At 44.0% G+C, this 22,798-nt stretch overlaps 2 protein-coding genes across 4 annotated transcripts; one reads left to right on the forward strand and one right to left on the reverse strand.

The window, feature by feature from the left end:
• The first annotated feature begins 5,473 nt into the window (after nucleotides 1-5,473).
• LOC135614961 (auxin response factor 23-like) lies at nucleotides 5,474-10,978 on the forward strand. Of its 3 annotated transcripts, none has more exons than XM_065112866.1 (15): nucleotides 5,474-5,865; nucleotides 5,975-6,081; nucleotides 6,250-6,345; nucleotides 6,468-6,524; nucleotides 6,638-6,793; nucleotides 6,866-6,950; nucleotides 7,431-7,521; nucleotides 7,600-7,764; nucleotides 7,962-8,081; nucleotides 8,192-8,267; nucleotides 8,334-8,502; nucleotides 8,587-9,536; nucleotides 9,884-10,074; nucleotides 10,162-10,357; nucleotides 10,693-10,978. In XM_065112866.1, exons 1-15 carry the CDS (start codon nucleotides 5,679-5,681, stop codon nucleotides 10,699-10,701), a joined length of 2,655 nt encoding a protein of 884 aa, XP_064968938.1. In that variant the 5' UTR covers nucleotides 5,474-5,678; the 3' UTR covers nucleotides 10,702-10,978. The 3 variants fall into 3 exon arrangements, with proteins under 3 accessions (XP_064968938.1, XP_064968939.1, XP_064968940.1); XM_065112867.1 differs by having other exon boundaries at nucleotides 8,602-9,536; XM_065112868.1 differs by having other exon boundaries at nucleotides 8,611-9,536.
• Nucleotides 10,979-12,413: 1,435 nt separating this feature from the next.
• Nucleotides 12,414-14,999, reverse strand: LOC135614962 (zerumbone synthase-like). The gene is made up of 3 exons (XM_065112869.1): nucleotides 14,044-14,999; nucleotides 13,830-13,907; nucleotides 12,414-13,727 (listed from the first exon to the last, which is right to left on the reverse strand). The coding sequence occupies exons 1-3, from the start codon at nucleotides 14,061-14,063 to the stop codon at nucleotides 12,920-12,922; spliced, it is 906 nt and encodes a 301-aa protein (XP_064968941.1). The 5' UTR covers nucleotides 14,064-14,999; the 3' UTR covers nucleotides 12,414-12,919.
• Nucleotides 15,000-22,798: the final 7,799 nt, after the last annotated feature.

Below are 22,798 nucleotides of genomic sequence, written 5' to 3' on the forward strand. Positions count from 1 at the left end.
ATCTTGTCTCATTGGTCCCGCTGGCATCTCGACGTATCTCCATGCTCGACAAACATCCGTCTCATCCGCGCAAGTTCTGCTAGCACCTCCACACTCCCACTACGCTATCTCATGCAATTACAACTTAATTATAGGCACGCAAGCCCAAAAATATACATATCATGTAAATGAGAAACATTGATCTTATCAAAGGGAGGTATATCACCGAGGGAGATAAAAATATATGTTAGATATAATTAGAGAGAGAGAGAGAGGGAGGCTTGCGGACCATAATAATAATCATATAACATCATCACACATGGCCCATGATCATGTTTCTATATCATACATCACATGTATATGCATATATATATATATAAGACTAATTAGGTAAAATTAATTAAATTATTTAATTAATACTTGAATTAACTCTAATTTAATTTAAAAATTCTATAGAATCTACTACGGCAAAGTGCCCCTAACAGCCTAACTTCCTTGGGCGGCCAAGGAATCCCTGGTCGGATAGGAACCCCTGGTCTCCAGGGTCTCCCTTGCTAGCCACAAGGTTGTGCTCAGCCTAACTGAGAACAACAAGTACTATTCTCCACCAATGCTATAGGGTTGCAACACTTGCTGCTCTTTTTCCTAGTTTCCTATCAACTGTTTTGATGACAAACTAATGACCGATGGAACTTGTTAAGTGCCGGACCAAATGCAGTTTAAATATGCGATCGGTAAAAAATGCAACTGCTTTATGCAAAAATCGATTCTATGCGATTCAACACAAGATGCACTTAATAATCAATCTTCACACGAGTAACCTGACTCTAATACCATAGTTAAGAAACCGCAGAGAGCATTACATGCATAGTTAAAAATAAAAATTGAAATTAGTTTCCCAAAACAGATTTATTAAATCATCGTGCGAAGATCAGGAGTAAAAAACTTGAAAATGACAAAACTAGATAATTGCATAAAGTGGTTGAGACATTCTTACGGGCATCGACAAGAGCATGATCTACCGACTCTTGTCCACCTCAATATCCGGGAAGGTCACATGAGCCAACTGCAGGGTGCATAATCCCTGGCAGTAAGGCTAATCCCCCTTTCTCCCCTTGTTGGGCCACTTGTCGTAAGCGATCTATCATCCCCTATTGACCATGATTTCAGGAAGGTCCGATAGAAGGCTTTAATCCTAGGTGGTGTAGCCTAATTCCCATTTTTCCTCTTTCCGGATGTCGAGCATAGAGGACCATCCCCTACTTATCCTAGATAGGCTTCAGTCCTTGCAAACGACACCCCTATAGTCATCCTTTTTTGACACTACCCATAGAAATGTGTGTCCATCGACGTCAACATAAATGTGCCCCTATAGGACACAAGGGGGGACACTAACCAATGGTCAATCTCACTCCATCAGCCACTCAGATATAAAAGCCAACCCCCAAAGCTTAAAACCGTGATAGCTTGATCATTTTTTTAATTTTCAATTAACTTTACCATCGGAGGGATCGGATTGGGAGCATCCCCCAACGCTGATCATTTGTACAGAAACCTTAGCGAGATTAAAACGCACCTCGAGGTAATATCAAATCTACCTCTGCCAAACAAGTGATGCCTCAGTTTTTTATTAGTCGAGTATGATGCTCCCTTCTCCAATCTCATGTCGTGATCCCTTGTGGATCCTGAAGTTTGCGTCTTTGGAATCGAACCAAAACCCTAACATCATCAAGTCAACAATAGAGAGCAAAAAAGAATAAACAATTTCATTGTGGTTTCTTCTCTCATGAGTTACCTAATGAATCATGAGAACCTTAAGTGTTGAACTTGTCATATAACATGTGCTTCTTACCCTAACATCATAGAAGGCTTGTGTGTAGCCAATCCCAGTCATTTCAATCCAACGACACCTAAATTTAATTTAGATACATCTTTCAAAATAAATATTTTTTTATAAATGTACTATTTAAGTGATGAACCTAATCGCCATAAGTCTTAAGTGATCAAATTCAAATCACAAAGAAAAAAAAATCTCATCATCATAAATTTTTATGTCTCGCACACACCATGAATCAATCATCCTATCCGAATCCTGACGCATCATCCAATTTCTATATTATCTAAGCAAGGTGTAACCAGTCGCGTGATTCAGAGTTGATCATGTCAAGCTCTCATTAGGCGACATCGTGAGGCCATTCATTTGACCCGTTTTGCATTAGCATCTTACTCGATCGATAGGGAACGTCGACAACGGGTGATGGCGACGTGACCTCTTTAAACCCTTTCACCTGCTGATACTTGACTCGTATTATTCTTCCAATCGAGGACACGTTTCATCGTCTCTTGATGTGACGGCAATGCACATTTCGGTCACATTAAGTTATCAATATAAGAGCGAGTCACATATGTTATTTAATGTAATCGAATGAGTTTAATATCAATGAGTCCAAACTCGTGAATTGCGTGAATCACAAGGCCTACCGTACGTCCCACTGTTGTTCTTTTTGGACTACAATTCATGCTGTTAGCCAACCTGTATCCAATTCAGGATCTTAAATCATATATATTTTGCAGATAGTATACCTTTTTCCTCTGCTTGTCAGTAGGAAGAATATATACATCTTCTGCCTCATCAGCATAAACCAACAGAAAACCCTAATGTTTGGATGAGAGTTGATCAAGGAATGCAACCCACACACATATATTCTTCATCTCAGTGTCACCATGGTGTCTCTCCCTGCAAAACTGCTCTCACACGTCCGTTTCATCATCATCATCATCTGGGTGCCAACCACTCTCTCATGATCTTATTTATTGTCTCCCTCAAGTATCATCCACCAGCCACACCAAATGCCACTAGAGTTGCAGGCTCTCTTTTGGAAAAGTGAAGCAACTCTTCATTTCTTTTCCTACTAAAAGGTGAATCAATCCGTCTGACAGCAACTCTGTCAGCAATCTCATGACCTGCTCGATTGATTTCCTTTTCAGCACAACCAACGTCCCTGCAGAAAAAGAGAGAGAGAGAGAGGGGGGGGGGGGGGGGGGGTCAGTGGTTCTCCAGAGGGTCTGAGGAGCGCACATTGGTGTCAGCGGTGGGTTCGATGATCCATGTACGGGGGAGCAGCGCCATGACAGGGGCACCTGCGGTCTTTGCTCCCCTCAACGTGGGCTCTTCTTCCACAGCAGCAGCAGCAGAGGGGGAGGGGGAGGGGGAGGGGGAGGAGGAAGGAGCAGCAGCAGCAGCAGCCGGGCCGGCGGGCCCCGGCACTTGAATCCAACCAGGTGCGCCTGCTGGTGGTCCTCCACCCCGCACCACCACCGTCTCCCTCATCCTCATCGTCCTCCCCCTGTACGCGACCACGCTCACATCCGTCCTCCTCACCATCATCAGCTGTCTTGTCTCGCCACCAAGCAAAGCTCCATCGCCCCCGCTTGGACGTGGCGGACTTACCACCGCCCGTCCCCAACCCATGCTGGTTAAGGATAAGCACGTGACCCGAATCAAAGTGTCAACCCGGGTCGGACCATATCCCTACCGTCCCACTATGTTCCTTAAGTCGGACGTACTCAACCGCCTCTGAGGCCACCAGCACACGAAGCACACTCATATCACGCAGAATTAATATCACTATTACGTCTTCACATGAAGGCTGCCACATGCACGTACGACACGAGGAAGTGGGCCAGACTCCATCCACGTTGGTTCGGTGGGTGGCCCCGGGATGCTACATCATTGTTTTGCGTGCCCCTCCCCTTCTCTTCGCACCATTCGCGCACACGTGAATCGTCGTCTTTTCTCCCGCGAACCGACCCAACAAAAGCAAGCCTCTTAATTACGATGGCGCTTTGACCGGGCGCGATCGGCGTATCATGCTGCTTACAGACCACGTATCTATTTAATTGAGTCAGTCAAATCATGCACCATTAAAATAATGGACGAGGATACCATGACACTGATTAGCCGCCTAAATTAACCGATCCGAGGACTTTATTTTGTTTGTCTCCGTAATGACCAGCAGAATAAAATAATGAAGCAACGATTAACTTGTGATTTGAGAAGGTAGACTTACTTAATCATTAACGTATAATCTCCATCATTGTCCTATAATTACCTACCAGCAGTCTGGAGGCAAACGCCATCACGCACGGCGTTGTTTGCTTGCTTCCGCTGCAGCGACCCACCAAACCCCGTAAACGTCTGACACGGATCCCGTTACCGTTATCAGCTTTAACCCGATCCGGTCCCGGGTGGGAAAAAAGGGCGGGGGGGTTAACTGAACCCGGGGTGCTGGGCGGTGGTGGGGTTGGCGTGGGACCCGGTCCTGCCGCGCTCCATTGGCCGAGGTCAGGGAAGCGGGGCCCACCTGGCTTGGGCAGTGCGCGAGAGCTGTCGGCTCGGGAAGTAGCACGCGTGGGACCCGCCCTCGCTGACCCACCGTCCTCGTCCGCGGCTTCGATCTATTATTATTATTTTTATCGTTGTTTATTACAGGCCTTACCCCCCACCAACCCGCCCATCGTTTTTACTTGCAAAAAGGTCTTCCCACGGGTATCGGCAACCCACCGCCCGATGGACGGCTGAGGTCAGACCACATGGTTCGCATCCCCCTGTCGCGAAAAGTCTCGTGACGCGCCCACGGCCACAGAGTCACATGCTACAGCCCTCGCAGTCGGCCGCCGCGACCTACTCCATGGCCTTCCCAATCAGCTGCGTCGAACGACACAGCATACAGTACGCATAACACGCAATCGCGCCGCTCGACGGTTTCCGAACGCGAAGACGTTATGAGATTGGAAGGACGCTGTCTGATCTGGGGCAGCAAAGGCCCGAGAACGGGGAAACGGTCCGTTATCTCGCGCGAATAGCCCGACGAAACGTGGCGGGGGTTACTTTCGGCACATCATGAGCTCGCGGGCCGCGTTACGCTCACCTTCCCGGTATCAGCACCACCTTCTTATGACGCCCTCGCGGGCTCCACTACCACCCAGTGGCTTCTCGAAACGTGTCCTCCTCGGAGGCGGGGACCACGGGGGAGGAATATACGATTTAATTTTAATATAACTGTGTGACGGGAGTAAAAGGTGGTATTATTTTTAATTTCAGGAGGCTGTCCGATAATAGCACGACATGGGAGCAGCGGCATCGGGGGCGAGACGGGCAAGCGCGACGCCGTCTCCTCATTTCCACATCTGTGGAGGGGCTCAACTAACGGAGCCCTGACGGCCCCCGGGGGAACCGGGTTAAGCTACCTCGTACGTTCTAGCGCAGGACATCCCTGCAACTACTATCTTCCAATTCGGATCACCACCCTCCATTCCCGTGAATTCTGCTCTCAGTGCATTAGGTAGAGCGAGCGGACGGCTGATTTGTACTTTGGTAGATGGACAGGATCATTTATACAGCGGTCGACGATAGTACGAAGTTTCTCTGCTCTCTTCTTTGGTCTCTTGGCTCGAAAGAAAAGAAGGGGAGATAAAAGAGAGACACAGAGGGGGAGTAATATTGGGGAGAAGCGATCGGTGGAGTAAGTGGAAGGGGAAGTAGAAGGGTTATTGAGGGGGGCGGTGATCTCTTTGATTAGGTCGTCCGCGTCTCTGTCGGTCTGGGATCGTGGGTGTTGTTCGGGGGGCTTCGATTAGGGTTTATGATGGGTTACTTGGGTTGGATCGGTGGTGGATGACGCAATTGTGGAGTCGAGATGGATTCCGGTGAGCTCGGAGGGGGGCTGATGGCGTCGTCGGAGTTGTCGGTGAAGGGGAGCAGCGGAGGACAAGGGCAGAGTTTGTCATCGGGGTGCAGCGAGATGCACGAGGGTACGTCGGTCAAGGTCGGCGGAGACGCCGAGGGGAGCCTGGGATTTTCGGGCGGTGCTGTGTGCGGGAAAGGTGGGTATCATCCCTGATCTCCGGATGTGGCCGGAGGTAATGTAATTATTGTGGTTATTGGTGTAAGGTTTTGGTTTTGATTATGACGTGATTTTTACTGTACATTCAGAAGATGCGTTGTACACTGAGCTATGGCTCGCATGCGCCGGTCCTCTGGTGACGATTCCCAGAGTTGGAGAGAAGGTCTTCTACTTCCCACAGGGGCATATAGAGCAGGTTCGCGATGGGAATTTTCATGAAAGCTCCAATATTTTGCTCGAATTCGTCCCAAAATTTCTGAATCGGCTTCCTCCTTATCGTTCTCCTTATTTCTCCATCTTTGTTTGCGTTCTCGTGAAGGTTCTCATTGTGTTCAATTTTTGCTGCTCTTTTTTGACGTTTTAGGTGGAAGCGTCCACAAATCAAGGGGCGGACCAGCAGATGCCAGTGTACAATCTACCATGGAAGATCCTTTGCCGAGTGATGAATGTCGACCTGAAGGTGCTCTCATGAAATCCCTCTTTTTTTTTTTGTTGTCGTGTGTTTGTGACGTATACGGAGAACTACAGATTTCTCCCCTTTTTTCTGATTCTCATCTTTAAAGAGTGAAACTCTGTTAATAGGCTGAGCCGGACACCGATGAAGTATTTGCTCAGGTGACTTTGCTCCCTGTTTCAAAGGTATCTCTTCAAAGCTTAAGCATTTTGGCTAACTCCAAATTGTTCACTGTGGATACTGTTAAGCCTTGAAGAGAGTAATTAGTTGAATTTTAACAAAACGGCTGTTACTTCAGCTAGATGAAAACACCGTGGAGAAGGAGATGCTTTCGACTCCTCCGCCACGGCCTCATGTGTATTCTTTCTGCAAGACGCTGACCGCATCGGACACGAGCACCCATGGTGGGTTCTCGGTGTTAAGACGGCATGCTGATGAGTGCCTTCCTCCGCTGGTAAGGTTTTAAGACTGTCTTTTCCCCTCGAGTATGTTTTGACTTTTTGTTGATTATTTGGTTGGTGATCAGGACATGAGCAGGCAGCCGCCAAGTCAAGAGCTGGTGGCGAAGGATTTGCATAGAGTGGAATGGCGCTTCCGCCACATTTTTCGGGGTATCCTAATTTTATAGCATGTACACTTGGTCCTATTTGTAGTTTGATTATGGCTTTTGTATCCTCTTTTTGTTGATAATTCTTCTGAATTTATGGCTCATCGACTTCTAAATCGCTCTGTATATCATAAAAAATGTTTTTGCCCGCCTTGGTTACCAAATAGTCATGGGCTTTGTATCAGAAGTATATATCCATAATTAATTATTTGAAAATGTGCATACTGCAAAGGTGGCATGCTGTTGGATTGTCATGAACTGGTCTTCTTTCAACTAAATTTTGTAGATGGCCAATATGTTGGAGTATTGAGATTTGTACATTGTAAACTATATCGCAATGAAATGTATATTTTTGTTAAACAATGTATGGTTAATCTGAAAGCTAAATATATCTGTTTTTTTTAATCTTATGGTCGTTACCTTGTCCACCTGATAAGACATAATATCTGCGGACCCGATAATCTGCTCCATTGTCTTTAAACAGGTCAACCACGAAGACACCTGCTTCAGAGTGGATGGAGTGTCTTTGTTAGTTCTAAGAGGCTTGTTGCTGGGGATGCCTTTATCTTTCTAAGGTCTTTTATTGTTCCTGCCCTACCTGACATATTCAACTCCTAGTATCATGCACTAAGTAATTGCTACATGGTTAGCAGAGGGGAGAATGGTGAACTTCGTGTTGGAGTGAGACGTGCAATGAGACAGCAAACTAATGTTCCATCTTCGGTTATATCAAGTCACAGCATGCACCTGGGAGTCCTTGCAACAGCATGGCATGCTGTCAACACTGGGACGATGTTTACAGTGTACTACAAACCACGGTTTGTCGCCTATGTTTTTTTTTTCATTGCATTATTTCACTCATAATAAGGCATACAATGTAAAACATTAATTTGGATCTTGGAAAGAAAGTTTACAAGGGTGGGAAAAAACTCATTACCTTTCTAGCAACTTCTGGTGATTGTAGTACGAACCAATAAGGTACTTCAGCTACATGTTCCTTTTGTTTATGTGACAGGACTAGTCCATCAGAGTTTATTGTTCCTTTTGATCAATATGTGGAGTCTATCAAGAGTAACCATTCTGTAGGGATGAGGTTCAAAATGAGATTTGAAGGTGAAGAGGCCCCAGAACAGAGGTATCAATAATCTATATTTTCAATTTACTCTAGGCATAAGGTTACTTTAGCAGTATCTCGAGTTAGATGATATAATCTTTTCTGATCTACACAATTTTTTGTGCCTAAAGGTTCACGGGAACTATTGTCGGCATAGGAGATGCTGATCCAAGTAGGTGGCCTGGTTCAAAATGGAAAAGCCTCAAGGTAACTTATTATGACTGTTGATATTATTCCTTGTACTAAATTGACTGACTGCATTTCAAATTTTAGGTGCGGTGGGATGAGCCATCTTCAATTCCTCGTCCAGAGAGGGTTTCTCCCTGGAAAATTGAGCCTGTTCTTACACCTCCCCTCAATCCCCTTCCCATGCCTAGGACAAAAAAGCCACGAACAACCTCATTTCCTTGTTCCCCTGACTCATCTGTTCCTAAAAGAGAAGGTAAAGAATGATTGGTAGGACTTCAATATTACAACTATCATGATGCATGTAAAACGAAATTAAATAATGTGACATGCTACTTAGATGCTGCTCCTAAAGTCACTGCAGAGCCTTCCCAATCATATGGAGCACCAAGGGTCTTGCAAGGTCCAGAGATGATGACCTTGAGAAGTTCTTATGCTGATAGTAATGAGTCAGGTGCAACTCACAAGCCAGTAGTATGGTCAATGAATGATGAAGAGAAAAATGATGTTCCTACTCGGAGAAGATTGGGATCAGATAGCCGGATGCTTATAAAAAGACATGAGCAAACATATAATGGGATATTTTCAGGATACTGCCCTCCTGATTCAAGTGGATTTCAGACGCCATTTTTTGAGCCGACTCCAGGCGATAAGAATATTTTAAAGCCTCACTTTCAAGTTCAAGAGGCCAAACATAACTATTCTCCTGGCTCATGGTCCTTGATTCCTCCAAATTCGAACTTTGGAATGAGTGACCACAACTTTAAGACAACTGCACAAATTGGTGAGGTGTCTTATCAGAAAGCTGGAAATTGTAGATATGGCACACGGGGATTTTTTTCTGAACTTCAAAGTTTAGGAAGCATTCAAAATTCACCTAATTGGTTTACACATTTGCTGCCGGATTCTCAAATAGAGAACATGGCACAACCTAGGGTTATGAAACCTCTACCTCTGTTACCATCACAAACTGATGTGGCAAAGCCGAAAGCAAATAGTGGGTACAAGCTATTTGGGTTTCACCTGAACAGCAATCCAGTAATATCTGAATCAGTTATGCCACGGAGCAACTCAGCAGACATCCTGATGCCACATAGCCATCCAGAAGCAGCATTGCCCCATCAGCAAGGCTTAGAGGTTGACAAACACTCTGAGTCAACTGTAACTGAAAGGTTGGTTGGTGCAGCACCAACAAATGGTGAAACTGAAAAACTTATTCACGTTTCTCCACGGACTCCTCAAGATTTCCAGAACAAACTGCAAAATGGTTCAACTAGGAGTTGCACAAAGGTAATCCTTTTGAATTGCACAAATGTAGTATATTTTTTTCTTCTTAATCAATGTTAGATCATGCTTCTAGTCATCTTTTGGCTACCGTCATCACCCTTGACATAGTGTGTTGCCTAGTTGATTTCTACCGTGCATTATATCTATCTTTTAGGTTACAATTTGCTTATATTGACAATGGCAAAAGGTTAATTTTCTTCAAAAGACTGGTCTCTTTGCACCAACAGTCTGCTTCATGAAACAAGTTCTGGGGCTTAAGGATCTTTAGATTTTGATTTAACATTTATGAAGATCACTGTAAGTCAGAAGTTTGATATAGCAAGGGTTTTGACCAAGTGTTTACATTTCAGGTGCATAAGCAAGGTATTGCTCTTGGTAGATCTGTTGATCTCACCAAGTTCAATGGTTATGATGAATTGATTGCCGAATTAGATCGCATGTTTGAATTTGAGGGTGCACTAGTGTCTCCCAACAAAAGCTGGTTGGTTGTGTACACTGACAATGAAGGTGATATGATGCTTGTTGGAGATGATCCTTGGAAGTAAGTATTCGTATTTACTCTTTTTTCGGCTTTTCTTCATTTTGGAAGAGCTTAATTTCTAGGAAGCTCACTTGCTGCTGATTGCAGAGAGTTCTGTAATATGGTTCATAAGATATACATCTACACTCGAGAGGAGGTCCACCGGATGAACCCAGGAACACTAAGTTCTAGAGTTGAAGAGAGTCCAGCCACTTCTGACGGAAGAATAGCTGGCAAAGAACCGAAGGGCCCTGTGCCTGCTGCTAATTTTGAGAATTCTGAAAGGTGTCCAAGTATTGGCACGGTAAGTGGATTTCTGAGCGTCTGCCAAAACAAAGTGTGGTCCTTTCAGAACTTACCTTTTATCAAATAACGTGGGGCCATCCCTACCTTTCGGTTCTCAGAATTAAAGTAGTTCCATTAAATATTTGAAGTTAGTTTAAGGTGCAGTAGTGTTTTCCTTGCTCTTTGAGCTTTAATATCATACTAAAAACTCTACCTCATTGATCGATCATTATATATCATGACGATGACAAAAGATACCCCCATATATGACATACTTTGGATCATCTTTTTGGGTTTCGGATGATTAGAACTGAAAGGGACTCATCTTTCTTGTCTGTCTATTGCACTGTGCAGGCTTTTTGAAGATGTTAAGCCAAAAAAACTGGAACGTTGAAGATAGCTTTTTGTGGTGGGTCCAACTTATGAAATGCTTTATGCTTTGGTAAGCCCCCATCTTTGTCCTTGTGCTTGCTGCTGGGGGCTTGGAACCTTTCTTATTTCCTACAGTTTTGGTGGTGCTGTAATTTTTTGCTTACAAAATCCCTTGTGGTATATATACCGGATAGGTAAGGTAGGGCTTGATCTTTTGCGCCTACCATGTGAATAGCCCATCCGTCTATTATAGTAATTATAACTCTCATCCCCCATCCTTTTGCCCTCTTCTTCATGCCACGGTAATTTTCTTCTTGGAATGAACATGGAGCGTGATTATATTCTCTGGATTGCTCAAAATCATACTCGGTTTAAGAAAATTGATAGATAGTTCTAGTTTGCAGTTTCATTTTGTATATTGTTCACTCTAAATTTCTGATCAAATATTTGCAACTGAGCGCCTATCCACTGATTCTCAAGAAAACCCTAAGCTTGACAGGAAAGTTATTGGAGCTTGTGTTGTCTCCCAGTTTACAACCTATGCTGTCACTACTGCACAGATTTGGCATGATGTGGATCATGGTACAGGAACGATGGATGAACAGTGAAATTTCTCACCGTTCCTAGTTTATACTTGGTAGTCAGCCAAACGTTGTTTGTGGATCTCATGTCTTCGCCAACAATTGTGGCTTCATATGAACTCCAGTGCTACATGCAGGTCAGATATGGACACCTTTGTGGGTAAAAAACCTACCAGGGTTTAGGTTAGACAATGCATTTCATTGAATCAATTAAATGCAGCCATGTTTTTTTTTTTTTCTTATAAATGTTCAGGCCATGATGAGTTGAGAAAATCATTGTTTTGAAATGTCTTCAGAATTGTGTATAAATGTTTCTCAAAGGCTGGTAGAACATGACTTGCAGTTTGAAAGGAGGAAGAGAGTATCAATTTCCAAAATCTTCCGTCAAAGCAGTTTTAAACCGTATGTGTAGTACTTTTCCTCACCTTTCCGTGCAGGGTTTCTGCTAGTATACATATGACAAGTTACTGCTGTGCTGTTGGGACATGTCATGAACGCTGCTGGCGCTTGTGGCAGGCAGTCTGGCCCCATACGTGAACAATAATGCGGAGAGGGGAGATGTAAATTGAGATCAATCAATAGCATTTGCCTTCAATGCCCGTCTGTTCGAGGTACGCCCACTAAGTGGAACCCCTTTCTGTTCAATTTCCTCTTGTCTGAGAATTGACGTGCATGTGTACGTACAATGCAGTGATTTTTACCTGTTACCAAGGCTTGCTAAATCTTCTCGTTTGTTTGAGACCTTATGTGAAGTTTCACTATTGGTAATATTGCAATTTTCGTTGTCAGAAAGTTGCATCAGACTGCAGAGTTTCTGTGTTTAGCAAATTGGCAAACGTACCTGCACTGAAGATTGTCATAAATAGGGGAGTTTTGTGTGAACTTAATAAGATGTCATTCCGGCAGATTGTGACTAGTCGGTCAGAGTACAAATGGGTTGATGGGCTATTAAGACCAAATCGAACCGTTACTGTGTTAAGAAAGAGAATGTAGTAGTTTATTGATATGTATGGCATACAAAAACATATGGATGGATCACTCGGCTAAAGAGAATGCTGCCACTTGAACTGTACTTAGATGTTTGGTTGGTTGTATTGAAGAGGGTATGGATTTTGATGTTTAAGCAGGAATTCTTATGAATATAAAGGCAAGAACTCAATTTATTATTGTCTTAACTTGGCCATTAGCAGAGAAAACATTGTTGCTTCACTGCCTGGAATCATCTACTCTATTGCCTTACATACATACAATGGCGTGTTCGAAGACACAAAGTGACTTAAGAGGATAGGAGTTGGTAATATGATCCTAATTCCATTGATCAAAGAAGCATTTTGGACAAAGCTCGAAACATTCTAACGCGTAGGACCAGCATCCCCAGGACAGCCCACATGGCTACCACCCATCACCATTAATTCCAGATACAATGATAAAGTCCACTCCCTACCTGAACGGTGGCTCCTTTCAAAGCCAGATTGGTATGGTTTATATATATTGTCTTTCATGAAATGGACCGCCATTCCTTTCACTGCCTCCAACTAATGAACTAAGATAAGATCATCGTGAATGCACCATCTCCACTACAGTTTGGGTCCATACACACACATGTAAACCAGTTGTGACCAACTCTGTCATGGCTTAATCCCCTCCGGCATCGGCAAATTAAGGTGCTTGTAGCTTGTGAACCCCCCATCCACCACGAGATTATGACCCGAGACGTACTTGGACTCATCAGACGCCAAGTAGACGGCCGCCTTCGCCACATCCATATCCTCACTCCTTGCTCCCCTCAGCTCGCACACACTATCCACGATCTGCTCCATCCTTTGTCTTCCCACGTCGCCGTACAACTGGGTGAATTGATCCACCACCAGGGGCGTCAGGGTCACGAACGGCGAGATGCAGTTGATTCGGACCCCGCGGCGGCACAAGTCGCCGGCCAGCGACCTCACCATCCCCGCCACCGCGAACTTGGAGATGGCGTACGGGTGCGTGCCGAGGCCGCCCATGAGGCCGCTGATGCTGGAGACGCAGATGATGGAGCCGGCGCCCGCCGGGCCCATCACGCGGGCAGCGTGCTTGACCCCCGCCAGTGTCCCCCGGACGTTGACGCCCATGACGAGGTCGAAGCTAGCGAGGTCGAGGCGGGCGACGTCGGTAGCCGTCGGCGGCCCAGCGATGCCGGCGCTGTTGTGCATGATATCAAGCCGGCCGTGGCGGGCCACGGCGAAGTCGACGGCCTCGGCTACCTGCGGCTCCACGGTCACGTCGCATTCGATGAATTCGGCTCTCGGGCCGAGCTGTTGGGCTGCTTGCCGACCCAACTGCGCATTGACGTCCGCGAGGACGACGCTCGCACCCTCCTGGATGAACTCGAGGGCCGTCGCCTTGCCCAACCCGCTTGCTCCGCCGGTCACCAAAGCCACCTTCCCCTCCAACCTGCGGCGGTGCATTTAGAACAGCGAAACAGTCATCAAACGACTGTCGCATCCCAATAAGAACTTCGCCTCGCATGAAGCCAAGACCGACTCTTAGACTCACCTTCCGCTCCGCACCGCCGTCGAGAACTTCACCCGCTTCTGCCACGAGCCATCCTTCCTTCCGGCCACGGCCACTCTCCTGCTCCGTTTCACAACCCATAGTGATCACAATTCGAGAACAATCGACAGCCCCCACACCTTTAATCTCAATCCCGGAGGGCAAGAAACCACGTAAAACCAAAAAGGTGCAAGCCTAAGAAACGGAGAGTACGTGCCTGGAGACAAGTCGGAGCATCCTAACAACGGTGAAGGTGAAGGCAGGGTGGGACACGATCCTTGGACCACGGAAGCTCGCTTATATTTCTATTGCCTTCGCAGCTCCTTCGGTCTGCGGTCTCTCACCTTCCTCCACTATATAACGACGACGAGCTCGCTTCCCCATGCAACCCGCTTGCCGATATAATATTATCTGCGATAAAAAAAAAAGAGTAGATCTGCTTTTTGGATCCGAAAAGGCCAATTTGGGATGGATAAAATGGAAAACATAAGCCCTGCCAAGAAATCACGTCGAGAAGAGCCTATCGATGCTTCTGTTACACGTTAACTCGCAGCAGACCCCGTCGCAGGGAAACCATTGTTTACACAGCACGAGATGTCGCCCCCTTCCGATGACTTCATACCGCAAAACAGGGGAGGCCCCGTTGGGCCCCTCCTCGCTGCAACTCGCCTCGTAACGCAAAGCCCTGTCAGCCACCGGTTTATCGACGCGTGTCCCCCCAATCGGGTGGCGCCCATGCTTTGGAACTGCGCGTTGCTGCATGGTGGGCCACGTACGGCAGCAAAACCCGTGGCGTTTGCTTTAATATTCGCGTCGGCTTTTGTCTTCCCGCCAGAGGGAGAGGAGGGGACGCAGAAGGTCACCGTGTGACAGGCAACGAGTGGTCTCGTCAACGTATAAGGGGACGGTTTGGTGTGCTGTATCATCGTTGTTGCTGCTTTCGGGAGAGCAGAAACAGAGGCAGGTAGAGAGATAGAGAGAGAGAGAGAGAGACGGTAAGAAAATGATGGCCCGGCGTGCTCGGTCTCAGCTGAGTTGAAATTAATTGCAGAGCAGGTGAGCGAGGAGGCTCTTAGGTTTCAGCCATAAAAGCTGCTCCCAGATTTTCCAAAAGCAGGTGGAGAAAAGATCTCCGCAGCAGCAGCTTCACCTCGTTTCGTTCCTTTGAGGGGTAAAACCTCCCCGATTCTTTGACCGGAGGAATCAGAGAGCCAAGACATCAGATGAACCATCACGTCTATGGCAATAAAAGCTATGAATACAGGTGATGACATTCCAGTTTCAAGAGGACACAGAACACATGGTTTCGGCTCGAAGAAGCTGGCATGACAAGCACAGCTCACTCACCTTCTCCCTTCTCTTGTCTGTATTATTAATGTGTTGGCCATGGCTGGTCGGTCTTCTGGACCATCATCCATGGCGTGGCATCAGCTAAATGCAGGGAAAAAGGGTCCAATCGTGCTGTGTTTTGACTCTGCAGTGGATGACTGCTGCCATGAACTCCAAAAAGCTGGTGCGCCTAATTGCACTACATCCAAAAAGCAACCCCTCTCTCCCCCATCATCTTCTTCGCCTCCTTTTATCCCCCATGCAGTTGTGTTCCACCCCTCCCTGCGATCATTTGATGGAATTCCCATGTTGTCTCTTTCATCAGGGTGGGGAGACATCCCCAGCTGGCCTCCCCTGTTGCTGCTGTACGTGTACGCCACACTATTAACAACAGGGTGTGGCTTTCTTTAATGCTTGTGCCATGCAATGATGACGGGCTGGCCGAACCGCATGATCGCAATCGGACGGCCCTCGATTCGGATCATTACTGCCTCCGCCGCCGCCGCTGTCGTTATTTGGTTGGTCGCCGGATTAATGGTGTCATTTAACTCCCACCTTTCACGTTGAGTAGCCGCAGGTTTCTTTAAGTAAAAGGAAAGCTTTGTTCTTGTCGACTTCAACCTTTGGGACGATCCAAGAGATAGCTTGCAATTTAGGCACTCATTAGCTACTTGTTGTTGCGAGAAGGATTAGAATAGGCTGAATCATTTAATTTGCGGCTCTTCGCCGACGGCTTCATTCGATTAATAGAAGGAGATAATGTGTACTGCCAAGTATAAAATAAGAAGCGAACAAGCTGGCCATGCATGAAGCTTCACATCTTTGCTTAATTATTATGGTATATTACTTTATCATGCAAGCTTCTTGGTGTCTCTCTCATTGTCCTTTTAGCATGTGACATTAATACAAAACACACTTAGATATGTTAATTGATAAAAGCACGTGATAGAGATACACATGAAATAATATCTTTTATTTTTTTATTTCCTTTTAGCATGTGGCATTAATATAATATCTTTAAGTAGTTGTTCTTATTACGATTTAAGTGTTTGATTGAGGAAAATATCAGAATCAAAATCTATACAAATACTTATCATTTCAATGAACAGAATCATCTATTTTATAATATATTTCTCAATTCTATACAGTATCAGAGCTTTTCTTGTCTTGAACAAGACTTTTCCTTCATCGTTATCCAACGATAGTAACCTCTCTTCTTTGTTGATATGTCATTGCTGGTTTCCTCTTTTGCTCGATGATCTTTCTCAAACCTCGACATCTTGTTATCTTTGCTGTCATTGCTACGACTTCAATCATCGAAAGTCGTGCTACCCTTGATTAATCTAACGTCTCTCCTCCCTCTCTTCCTTTCCACCCATTGTAGGTGCCCCTTCTTCTTCATCTTATTGCAGTTGTTGTTAGTGTAAACAACTTTATGCCGTGGCCTCGGGGTCGACGCGGCTTGGTTTGGGTCCGAATGCGCGGGGGTCTTGCACAGCGTTCCTCGAGACTGCTGAGGTGGTCGATTATGGTGGTCCGGTCGGGACGTTGCGTCGGGAGTGAAGCTTCTTCGCAGCGCCGGGAAGATGCAACCCCGCCCTTGTACCTGCACACAGGTCAGGTCGGAAGCTCGGCCCGACCCCTCCGACGATCAAGTTAGATGATGTGGAGGGAGTTTTTAGTGAAGAAGTGTTCCCCCCCTCGTTTAGAACTCGGGGGTATTTATAGGGCAGTTTAGTGTTACCTGACGTGCCTGCCTGCAGGAGGCAGGATCGTACCTCTGATGGCGTCTGACATCGCCATTGACGTTGCGTGGAGAATCGAACTGCCGCAGGGTATGGGCGTGCCTCGGTGGTCGTTCTCCTCTGCCTCGGTCGAGCGCGTTGGGTCAGACAACGATGAAGTCATTGTCTGAGAGCGGGTGACGTAAGCGCACATCGCGTCGGCATTATTGCCCTCTTTCGGGCAGAGTGTCATCCAGTCATGGCTGACGTCGTAGCGCGTCATGTCGCCATTATTACCCTCATCAGTTGTCTTCCCCCTTCCTCCTTATGCTGACAACAACCTCCTCCCTCTTCTGAATTGATACGACAACGTTTTCGCAGTGGTTATGATTGCCCTGCTTCATTTGATTTGCTAATACTACTCCTCTCTGGCGATTTTGTTGTCCTACTCATAGATCGGACCCCTTATTGGTCCTCGCTCAGGTCTTTAGACTCTCTCTTCTTCCTCCGAAGCGTCAATGACACCACTACCCTACTATGCTTCTACAAGACCAGCTCTGCTTCCTCCTTCTCTTGTGGCATTCCCTACCCCCAGATCTCGTGGAACTCTAGTGAAGCATCCCTACTTGTTTCTCAAATCATCGCATCTTGTCGATCTTTACTCTGAGCACTCTATCCTTAATGGCTTCTTCCTCGGTGACAAACCTTACATTCCAAACTTAAAAAAATCAAAGTATTGAGTTATTTATGTTATCCCTAACTATAACCCTATGCTTCATATAAGTTAACCTTAAGATCCAAGTCTTGTATCTTCATAAAGACTCTATTAAATATAATATTTTTTGGTGTTGTAATCCTCAAACTTAAAAAATCTTTATATTATGTCATGTTAATTTTGTTAATATTAGGAATAGGAGCCAGCAATAAGAGAGGGGGGGGGGGGGGGGGAGGGGGCGGAATTAGTGCAGCGGATAAAAACATCGGTTTCGAAAAATCCTTTCGTACAATAAAATCGAACTCATAAATGCTTAACTTTGAAAGCGAAGTAAGAGCGTATTGAAGGCAGTTTGCAGTTAATGTAAATTGCAGGAAGTAAATGCAAACTAGAGAACACGCCAATTTTATAGTGGTTTGGTCATCATTACATACATCCACTCCGCCGATTCCTCTTCCGTCGAGGCCACCGGCATCTACTATCAATCTTCCTTTAATAGGCGAAGATTAACCTCCTTCTTACACCCATATTCTCCTTTTACCGGGTTTAGGAGATAATCCTTACAAGCACTCAGTCCTCTCTCAAACTATTCTAACACTTAGACTAGAGGGGTATTTATAGGCCTCAAGTTGATTCAAACTTAGAGCCTAAAAACATATTATCCCGGGTTTTCTAGGTCCGGGTGGTACCACCGCTAGTGTCAGTCTGACATTGACACTGCACTGGGTTTAGGAGATAATCCTTACAAGCACTCAGTCCTCTCTCAAACTATTCTAACACTTAGACTAGAGGGGTATTTATAGGCCTCAAGTTGATTCAAACTTAGAGCCTAAAAACATATTATCCCGGGTTTTCTAGGTCCGGGTGGTACCACCGCTAGTGTCAGTCTGACATTGACACTGCACTGGGCGATACCACAGCCCAGTCTGGTGGTACCATCGCCTGACATTAGGCGGTACCACCGCTTGCAGCCTCTCGGAGGTTGTGTCTGAACGGTATCACCGCTTGACATGGTCTAGGAGACTGTGCCACGACGGTGTCATCTCTTGGGACACTATTTGGGCCTTTTCATTAGGCCCAACACAGTTCTTACATGGGCCCAACTAGCCCCTAATTGGTTTGATTCAAATCTAATCCCAATTACCTGCTAACTATGAATTCTAAGACATTTCCTAAGCTAAACAAGTTTATATGTCTAGTTTCTTTTGGCGATCTTCCGGCAAACTTCCGACGATCTCTCAGCAATGTTCCAGCGGACTCCCGGCAAGCTCCTAGACTGCACGACAATCTTCTTGGCGAGTTCCAACAAGCTTCTCTAGCAAGCTCCGAGACTTCTTAGCTAGTTCCTGCAGAACTTCCGACGAACTCTCGAACTCCCAACGAAATCGCATCCTTGACTTCGGGACTTCATTTTGCTTTATGCCTTGCTATCGTAGTTAATCCTGAACATGTAAAATATACTTCGATCTATATAATTAATACTAAGCATTAATCATGTTGTCCGGCATGTCATTGGTCCCTCGACGCTTCGTCCGATTCTTTGGCGCATCGTCCTCTTTTACGGCCCATTACCCAATCGGTCAGTTGACTCCGTAACTCTGATATCCTTGGCGTAATATCCGCTCTTCTTGGCCCGATGCCCGAATCCATGGCCTGAAACCTTCTATCAATACGTCGATCGATCCTCCGACCCGATGTTCAATCTTTTGACATATTTTTCTCCGGCCCAACATGATTCTTTCTGCTTTAATTGTCTCATCCTAATCGAAGCATCCTACGTCACTCAAAATGCAGATCAAATCATAAATACTTATCAATTGGTTTCATCATCAAAATACGAGATTTAACAGTTAAGTCTACTTTTCTCTTCTAAAATCATAGGTCTTTAGCTACGCGAGCCACTTCAACAACTATACATATTGGATTCATATGAGTATACTTCAGACCCCCTCAAACATACCTCTTACTATGTCAACTAGTAGTTTTCCTCAAGACATACACTCCCTTATCACTCTAGTTCAGCAACACCTCACACCCTCTATAACTTCTCCATAAATTCATCCTGTGTTGCCTGATGAAGCAATACCCTTAGCGCTAAAAATGATTTTTTTTATCCTCTCCTCGATCAAATGATACTGAAGTACATCAGCTTAGTCAGGTATGTGTCAATAACTCTTAACTAATTCTCATACGTATAACACAACCCAATAATACCATTATGCCTAAACATCACATGACACATACTAGTCATAGGTACCATACAAGCCAATCACGTGAGTGATGACACTTATAATATGATATATACTTTTTTACATATTATTTATTTGATATTTTTCTTATTTTATATTATTCGTTACATAAATTATGATATCCATGAATCTATCTAGTGAAAATCGGATCATGACGAGATCACGATAATAAGATCGATTCGCCATTAAACACATACTCTAAATAATATGGGGTTATAGGTTACTCGAGAGAAACATCGAGATAATCAGATAGATCGATGTACTATATATCTATCCATATGATGGAGGTGGTTGGTCTCATAATTGCTCGTGTGGGGACAATATGGATACAGTGTAGGTGCTCATTAGAGAACGAGTTCATTTATTGATCCGCTCATAGAATGTTAGATGATTGATGATACCTTATTATCAGATAGTAATTTTGTCATCTCAGTTGTGTATTTAGTTTTTAAACTTGAGACACAAAGGATGTCCTGTATAAATACTCCACTCTTTGATACTAGACTTACAAGCATTAAAATTTCAAATATAACACAACCAGTTATCAAGAGTGGTAGCCAACCTTACAAGGGTAATTAAGTATCGATAGAGGATCATTCTCTCTCGATGTCATAAGAGAAATATCCTATGTGTTCTTGCTTAAAAAAATCTTTGGCAAGGGTCATTTAGATTGAGAGAGAGAGAGAGAGTTATTCTGGAGAATCTGATTAGAGCGAGATTCAAGTAGAAACCGTATGAGCCTAACAACATCATGCCTAGAATACGGTCTCTAGGATATTAGAAGGATGAGAGATTATAGATATACAGTAATTGAGGACAGATATGTTCAATAGATTGGATTACCCTATATTATTTGGGATTGCGACTTAATGGCCTAATACATCCAAAGTCGATGAGCCAAGTAAATTATTATGAAGATAATAATTCACTGAACCAAAAAGAGTTCTGACAGGTATAAATTATGACCGGCTCAATATTAGGCCTAGAGGGTTACATGCATATGGTAGGTGTTGCGACGAGTAAAGATTCGGATATGAGATATCCGTCAAAGCCCCTATCTTATTGGATATCCAATAAATCCCTAAATTATTGTATCTTATAGATGAGATTTAATAAGTGTCAACGAGAGATTATTGGGTAGAGATCCATTAATCCAAGTGGCTTGGGTAGTTGGATGAATATCTAATACCCAATAGGCAGGATCCATTAGGGTAAGTTTATAGGGACATCTATAAATAGAAAAAAACCAAAGGGTCATAAGCTAAACTTTTTTTAGCTACCATCTCTTATTCTCCTCTCTCCCTCTCCTTCTCAGCCAACAGCCTCTACTTGGGGCACGTAGAAAGCAAGAAGAGCTTATCCCTTTTTGATCGCATGGTGCGCATGAAAAGGAGGATTGTGCAGTGATTTGAGGAGCGTCTTCGCAGCTCATACTATGTAGATCACTATTAGAGATGAGGACAATTGACTTCTTCATCCTCTCCCATAGATCTATAGGTTTCCGGGGATATATGATATCCCTAGGTAACACATCTTTCTTATATGCATAGTTTTTTATTTTGTGGGTTTTTACGCACCAATCTTCGCACGACGACGGAACCTTCTTATTTTTTGTGAAAGTATTAGATTTTTATTTTCTACCCTTCCACTATGCATATGATAATACGCTCTAAAATAACATCGCTCTAAAAATTTCTATTCTAAATTTTCCAATAATAATATGCTCCAAAAATAACATCTTTAAACCATATTAAATACTTGACCTTCATGCTATCACAAGCTCTTCATGTGAACCTATTGAACTCACAATTATCACTTAAGCCTAAAAATCTCCGCACTAGCATAAAGTCATACCTGAAGAATATGATGTCATACTCTATAATGACAAATAGACCCTTATACTATTTCATCATACACAAAATATCATCGAATGTAAGTAGATTTTTTGAATTAAGCAGAACCCAAATGGATTCGTTGCCAAATACAAAACATGTCTAAAAGCTAAAGGGTTTCACTAATGACCAGATGTTGACTTCTCATAAACATTTATTCCAATTGTTAAACTAACAATAATTCTACTTATCTTAAGTTTGGATGTCACTCAAAGCTAACATATACGTCAATTAGATATTAACAATACTTTTTTACGGGAGACTTTAGCCGAAGATATCTTTATGTAACAATCTCTTGGCTTTATCCACCATCTATATCCAAGCCATATTTGTAAACTACAAAAATCTATTTATCGTCCAGCTCGAAGAGTTTGGTATATCAAAATTGGCTTATTTTTGACATCAACTTACTTAATCAACTCCAAGTTTGATACCTTATTATTTGTATGGTAACAAAAGGAAAATACTATATATCTATTAGTGTTTGTAGATGACATTATTATTACATGTAATAATCTTATGGCGATAAAGTAATTCCTTAAGCAATTGGCAAATCGTTTCTTCAACAAAGATGTAGGAACCTTAAGCTACTTTTTGAGAGTAGAAGCAATGTTCATATCTTCTAGACTTTTCTTATCTCAAAAGAAGTATGTTCAAAATTTACTATCAAAGATGAACATGCAGAATGCCAAAGAAGTTGTCACCCTACTCTCCACTTTTGAATCACTCAAATTATATGATGGTAGCCTTACTACGAATCCTACATAGTGCCAACAAGTACTTGGCTTTTTATAGTACTTATATCTCACACGTTCTTATATCTCATTTGTAGCTAATAAATTATCATAATTTATATATCAATCCTCCACTATACATTCGTTTGTAGTAAAACGAGTCTCACAGTATCTAAATGAGACTCTCAATCATAGACTTTTTCTTCATAAACACTCATCACTTCATCTTCATACATTCATTGATGATTGAGCAAACAACATTGATGATAGGGTGTCTACGTTAGCCTATATTGTCTTCCTTAAGGTAAGTCCAATTAGTTTAAGTTTTA

Source organism: Musa acuminata, chromosome BXJ2-6 (genome assembly GCF_036884655.1).
Source record: "Musa acuminata AAA Group cultivar baxijiao chromosome BXJ2-6, Cavendish_Baxijiao_AAA, whole genome shotgun sequence".
NCBI classification, from domain to species: domain Eukaryota; kingdom Viridiplantae; phylum Streptophyta; class Magnoliopsida; order Zingiberales; family Musaceae; genus Musa; species Musa acuminata.